Below are 7,342 nucleotides of genomic sequence, written 5' to 3' on the forward strand. Positions count from 1 at the left end.
GACAAGAGTTCATCACTCACTCAGGCTTAAGGTCAAGTCACTTATGGTCATCCTATGAAATGTTAATCTCTTTACTTAACGGCGTTATAAAGAGAGACTAATCATTTCCCAGTTCGGTCTTATACAAAATCTTTGTATAGGATACCCCTACTCTCATGTCTTCACATAAACAATTAGGATCAAATCATTTGTAACACTTTACAACTCTTGTAATACTTACAAAATGGGTCATATTCGTAGTGTCACCAGAATAAGGCACCTAACCTTATCTATATACTACAGACCATTTAGGTTATTACTTAAAACGATCCACTTGTATGTCAATCACATACATGTTTAAGTTACATAAAATAACCTTAAATCTTAGGTTATCTGATTGAGTTACACAAGTCTAAATGTCAAATAAAATAACTTAGAGACTAATGTCATTAGAGCTAATTTCATAGTTGAAATTTATGATATAGGAAAAATTATTCCATGATTAATTTCTGTGTTAGATAAAGTTATTTTTGTGTAAAACTTTATTTACATTAAAATTAATGAGTATATGAAAATTTGTACAATGTTTTTCTTTTTTAAGTTAAAATTAGCTAGTAAATTAAGGGTAAAAATTGCAATATTGCATCAAATTTATAGTCCAACTTGATGAAATTAAAATTTTATGGTTTAAATTGATACAACTTTACAAATTTGGAGGTTAGAGAGACCTTTTGAAAAAGTTTCTAGTACGGTTATATATAAAATTTTACATACTATCTCTATTTATTGTTTGTCACAAAAGTAGCATTTAAGAATCATATGGGTCCAGGAAATAAAAGAATATATTAATTCATCGTTTGATGACATGTAGGAGTGTACATGAGCTGGGTTGGTTCGGGTTGGGTCACCGATTTTTTTAAATTTTGAATTTTGATTGTCGTATTCTTTTTTTTTTAACACACACACATACATATATATATAGTCGGGGTCAGGTCGGGGTTGGGTAAATCCGATCCTAAACGGGGTAACTCGAGACCTGACCCGAAATTTAATCTTTTAATATATTTTAACCCAACCCAACCCTTACAATTTGGGTTGGATAGTCCGGATTGGTCGGGTGGGTTATCGAGCTTTTTGAATTCCCCTAATGACATGTCAAATAATAAAGAGAATTTTTCTTGTATTATGAAAGTACTATACTCCCATTGTCTACACTATATATTTGTTTTCATAAATAATTGTGAACCCCACATTAACAAATAAGTAGACGTAGTATAGAAAATTTCATTAAGGTGGTATGGAAATTTTCTCTCTCTCTATTTACGTGTCCCGTCAATGCAAGGAAAAAATATTTTCCCACAATATGGAAACTTTTATGTGACCCACCCTTGTCCTTTTTTTTTTTATTAGTTTGAATGACACGTGCAAATGAATGAGCTGCCTAAGTTTGACACCAAGAAGTAAAGGTGCTGTGGTGGAAAGCAAAGGTAAGCTACCTGCATTTTACGACTTTTTCACCCCTTCTCTCTCTTTCCATTCTTTTGTTTAAACGAAGAACATGAATTTGCTTTTTATTCCACATTTTCTTCACGAGCTCCACTTTATTATTATTATCTTTTATGAAATTTCAATGCGCAAATTTTCTTTCTATTGTAAAATATTAATTGGTATTTGGAATCTAGGGGGAAAAGAGGAAGGAAAGAGAGCTTTAGGAACAAATTCGGGTTTGAAAACTTCCAATTTTCGCCAAAAGTGGGAAACAGGAGAAAGCAAACGAGAGAAAGAAGGCGTCCTATTCACACAATTCTTTAATGAAAAATATGGTACGGAGTGCATTTTAAACTACATCCATCTTAAAATATGATGATAATTATAATTATACACTCAAACTTACAAGAGTTAAAATTAGATCCTTAAACTCACTCTTTATAGAAAGAGAACTTCCCAAATAGAAAAACCTAAACTCTCAAACTTATACTTGTGTTACAGGGGTGATTTTTTATACCAAACTCAGTTGTTTAGGTTGTAAATTTCTTCAATCAAATAACTCTTATCAAAAAAAATTAACCCAACCTATCTTTTTAAAAAAATAAACCCAACTCAATCCAACCATGAAATATTTGAGATGGATTGATTCAGGTTACTCGGTTTATTTATTAAAATTTTTATTCTAGAAAGAAGTAAGATATTGTTAAAATCTGATTTAATTGTTTTCATATATTGAACCAAAATTAAAAATTCAACTTCAATTCCTTTCGTTAAAAAACTATTTTTAAGAATGGTTGAAAAATAAATTATTCAAAACGTAAAGAAATTAAACTAAAATAAAGCAATGTATATATAATTGTATTATAAATATAAAAAAATATCTTTTAAAGTTAATGATAAGTTCGAATTGATTTAGTTATTTAGATGTATCCATAGACCAATTCATTCCATAAAATTTATATTTGTTTGAACCCAAACCAACCTAAATGAATTAATAACCTAATCTAAATTGCACGAATTGAATTAGATTGATCGATTTTTTCAGATCATTGAATTTTTTAAACACCCCTATTTGTTACACTGAGTGATCCCAATTTTTCATTTTAATACCTAAATAAGTTTGAGAACTCTGATTTTACCATTCAAAATGTGAAGGTATAATTATACGAATCGATAACTTCTTTTCTTTTTTCACCGTGAAAATAGAAAGCCTACGAATAGGAAATAGTATTGCTCTTATTTAATTTTAAAAAATCAAACAACACGTGTTATCATTGTTACCTTACAATCCTTTCACCGGAGAATCGATTTCGACAATTCCATCATTGCGGAATTCATCATAGAAAGATTCTAATATTCTTAAAAAGCTATTTAATGGAACTATAGAATGCCTTACTTTATCTGAAAACCCACAACTAATTGGAAAGGACAACTTAATTTGATGTGATCGCTTCAATCCTTTTCAGAAAAGGAAACTGATTCTGTGTCAATCTAAAAGATCGGGACCCGTTTACTTTAATTTTTCTATTCACATTTAGCCGTCTAGTTTAGTCAAAGCCCTAGCTAAGGATCATTTTAACCCATGAAATCAGACCCTAGATACTATATAGTCCAAACGGCAAAAGAAATAAGGTTAAAATTGAGGGCAATTCATCAAAACTAATTTCTTTTCAATGAAAACTCGTAAAAGTCAGATCCAATTGATTCAGTAATCTTACAATATCAAATGGAAGTTTCGGGAACCTTACAAAAAAGTGCATTCACATATCAGCGTTACCATCGTCCTCTTATTGTCTTGCTGTCTGTTTCCGATGAATGCACGCCGCCAGAAGCTCATGTTGTCGAGATGATTTATGTCCTACAAAAGGAAGATGAAGAATTCTCAGAAATTAAATGGTAAGGCCTTGTGGAGCAGCGACGGGGGCCTTGGGCTTGGGCTTTTCAACTACAATAGCCTGTGTGGTTAGGACCATTCCAGCAACTGAAGCTGCATTCTGTAAGGCACATCTGGTCACCTTGGCTGGGTCAATAACACCGGCCTCAACAAGATTCTCGTACTTGTCTGTCATTGCATTGTAACCGATTTCCCACGCACTCGATTTGACCTTCTCCACCACTACTTCCCCTTCAATTCCAGCATTTTGGGCAATTAAGGATGCTGGTGCTACCAAAGCCTGCTTTCAAAAAGATTAATGTTAACAACAAATTTCTAATGTTTTTGTTAAATCACCTATTGACCGAAAAGCTTAGGTTAAATTTTATATTGTAGCGTCTAACACTCTCCTTAAATATATAAAAGACCAAACAAATGGAAATTAGTATTAATTAAGAAAGAAATAACATTACAAGTGTTTGAATACAAAACCTCCTAAACCACATGCTTTAATACCATGTTAAAATCACCGATTGACCCACTATTGGTAGAATACTCTCCCTCCCTCACTTGTGAGCTTGAAATAAGTAGAAGACCCAACCAAGTAGAAATTAATATCAATTGAGAAAAAAAAAATAATATTTCAGGATTTTGAGCACAAGATCTCCAACCATATTAATTGAGTGAAAGCAAATTTAAATATTGTATCATCTATCAACCACTTAGAAATGATGACAATGAAGGTCTAACAATCTCATAAAGTTTAAATTCCAATATTAAGGAGTTGGTTACCTTTTGGATAATATCGGCACCTAGCTTCTCTTCCGGATCTTCAAGCTTGTCCTTGATCGCAGGAACAAGAGTTGAGAGATGGACCAGTGCAGCACCACCACCAGGGACAATCCCTTCCTCTATGGCAGCGAAAGTTGCATTCTTTGCATCTTCAATACGGAGCTTCCTGTCCTCAAGTTCAGTCTCTGTCGCAGCTCCTACCTTAATGACAGCAACACCACCAGATAATTTGGCAATTCTTTCAGCCAGTTTCTCTGTGTCATAAACAGAATCCGTCTCAGCCAATTCCTTCTTTAGCTGTGCAATCCTCGCTTGTAGCTCATCTTTTGAAGCAGCGTCAGCAATGATTGTAGTGGTGTCCTTAGAGATGGTCACTTTCCGGGCCAAACCCAGCTGTTCAATTGTAGTATTTTCTACAAGCAATCCAAGATCATTGGCTTGAAACTCAGCACCTAAAACAATAAAATAACAAGGAAAATGTTAGCCATTCTCTTCGCATCAAGATATAAGCAGACAGGATTTACAAAAATAACTCTCCCTTCTGACCCTTCCATTAAATAATAGAACACAACGTAGTTGGATGTGAGAGAAAATTCATGTATACAAAGGGAAAAAAGTGTTCAACTTTGCATTAAACAAGCATTTAAACAACCGAAGCATGTAATTACCCAGAATAACTTAGAATACCTGTCAAAATGGCAATATCTTGAAGCATGGCCTTTCTCCTTTCCCCAAAGCCTGGAGCTTTAATGGCAGCAACATTTAGAATACCCCGCAACTTGTTCACAACAAGGGTAGCCAAAGCCTCACCAGTGACATCCTCTGCAATGATAAGCAAAGGAGCTCTCAATTGTGTGGTTTTTTCCAATATAGGAATTATATCCTTTATAGCTGAAATTTTCTGATCTGTAATCAACACTCGTGCATTCTCAAATTCAGCAATTAACTTTTCAGGGTTTGTGACAAATTGAGGAGAAATATAGCCTCTGTCAATCTGCAACATAGAAACAAAAAATGAAGATATAGAGTCAACTTAAAGCATGCACGAATGACTTGGATTTAAACTAAGAAAGATATTATAGTAGAGACAAAAGTACACACCGCCATCCCTTCTTCAACTTCAACAGTGGTCTCAAAGGAAGATGATGACTCAATGGATAAGACACCATCAGGACCCACTTTCTCAATGGCATCAGCGATCATCAACCCTATAAGCTCGTCATTTCCAGCAGAAATAGAAGCAACAGCTACACGGAATTTAAACAACACATAGATCATCAATGGATGGAAAAAGATCATATTGGTGAACAAGAAATTCCACATTAAGGCAATTCGGGATATGGAAAGCAATCAATACCTTTGATATCATCTCTGCCTTCTATAGCCCTGGCCTTCTTCTCAAGCTCTTCAATCAATCCTTGCACGGTCTTGTCAATTCCTCTCTTCATTGATACTGGATTTGCTCCAGAAGTAACATTGAGAAGGCCTAGTTTGATAATTTCCCTAGCGAGGACTGAGGCAGTTGTCGTCCCATCACCAGCTGAATCATTAGTTTTACTTGCGACCTTAATGACAAATAGAATACTTGTCAACGCAATAGAAAAGCTTACGGCACTTCAATAACAGATCAAATATAGGCCACACTCTTATATAAGAGAAAGGTCGAAGTATAAAAGACCAACCTCTCTAATTAGAGCTGCACCAGCATTTTCCATGGGATCAGGCAACTCAATTGCCCGAGCAATTGTCACACCATCGTTAACTACTTTGGGGCTGCCGAACTCATCCAGCACCACATTCCTCCCTTCAAATACAAAGATCACAACAAGTTGAGAATTATGTGGTGAACACAAATTTCTCAACAGAAGCAAAACATGAAAGGAATCTATTTCAATATCTACAAATGGGCTGAACATATCCTGTAAGAATTTCAATAGCAGAACAAAACAACGACGTCTTCACAAACAAAATTCAATACTGACTAATTCATAAATAAATCATGAAAAAACCAGGAAGTTACCCCTAGGTCCAAGAGTCAAACCGACTGCATTAGCAAGCTTATCAATTCCAGACTGAAGTGCAGTCCTAGAACTCTGGTCAAACGCTATCTCCTTTGCAGTAGCTCTAACAACAAACCTATTACCAGCCTGTCTGTAATTTACTCTGTTTCTCTGCGTTTGATTCACCTTCCTCAAGCTCTGCAACATTAGATAAATGCAACGTAAGCTACTGGAAATGCTACATAAGTATAATCGGTCACTCTCAGTTCATTATGATAACAAAGTCCACAAAATTTCTGCATAGAATGCCAATTACATAGCTCAGATAGTTCACATACGGCACAAAACAGAGCAGTATACAATCCCAACCACTAGAATCTACGAATCATCATTTCCAAAGATGAATTATAAAGAATACTGGAAGGGGAGCAATGAACAAGGAAGAAATGGTGGGGGGGGAAAGAAAATGAAAGTACTACCTTATGAGAAGAACATAGAATGGAAGCCGAAGAAAGAGCATTAGCAGACGCCATACTCAGGCAGCGGAGGTCGGAGGGTTTTAGTTCCGGTAGAGCCTTGGTGGGTTTTGGGATAAGGTGTGGGTAAAGCAAAGAGCTGAATGTAAGAGTTTAGGGTTTGATTTTTATCGTGGGATTGGAGGTTCCAGAAGATTCTTCTTCTTCCAGAACCGTTGAGGCTATTCCTCCAGGATTTGTTTGCGTTTGGTTACGTTACGGCCCAAATGCGATTTCAACAAGAAAATGTTCGGTGCAGTGCGCACTCATGGCGCTGTTTAGGCTTTCAATGGTTTTTCTTGCTAAAGTGCGCCTCAGATCGCAAGCGTTTTGTAGTCCAAATATGGGCCTATTGGGTTTTGGGTTCGTTTCGCCAAAATCCATTTTAGCTCAATAGAATATGGGCCTTTCGGACTTTCAATATAATTAACTGATCCATTAATTAGGGTGGCTTGCAAACACAACCTTTTGGGTCAAACTAATTGTAAATATAGCTTTAACCAAAAAGTTTATAAATGTGGCCAAATTTGAGTCCAATCCATACGAAAAAGACTAAAAGGTCCATGAAAATGTAATAAGGCCAAGATCCATGATCAAATCCTGCCAGATTCTTCTTCCAAAAACAATCGACGATTCGCATCCATCGACGATTTAGCTTTCCATCCATCGGTAGTTGTTTAGTTTCTTCCCTTTTT

The 7,342-nt window shown here is 35.4% G+C and overlaps 1 protein-coding gene across 1 annotated transcript; it reads right to left on the bottom strand.

Moving 5' to 3' along the window:
* Positions 1 to 3,106: 3,106 nt before the first annotated feature.
* Positions 3,107 to 6,838, bottom strand: LOC120088463 (ruBisCO large subunit-binding protein subunit alpha). The gene is made up of 8 exons (XM_039045792.1): positions 6,612 to 6,838; positions 6,153 to 6,330; positions 5,815 to 5,936; positions 5,490 to 5,697; positions 5,234 to 5,379; positions 4,820 to 5,126; positions 4,133 to 4,584; positions 3,107 to 3,641 (listed from the first exon to the last, which is right to left on the bottom strand). The coding sequence occupies exons 1-8, from the start codon at positions 6,663 to 6,665 to the stop codon at positions 3,357 to 3,359; spliced, it is 1,752 nt and encodes a 583-aa protein (XP_038901720.1). The 5' UTR covers positions 6,666 to 6,838; the 3' UTR covers positions 3,107 to 3,356.
* Positions 6,839 to 7,342: the final 504 nt, after the last annotated feature.

The sequence above is a fragment of the Benincasa hispida genome, chromosome 10 (genome assembly GCF_009727055.1).
Source record: "Benincasa hispida cultivar B227 chromosome 10, ASM972705v1, whole genome shotgun sequence".
Lineage (NCBI taxonomy): Eukaryota > Viridiplantae > Streptophyta > Magnoliopsida > Cucurbitales > Cucurbitaceae > Benincasa > Benincasa hispida.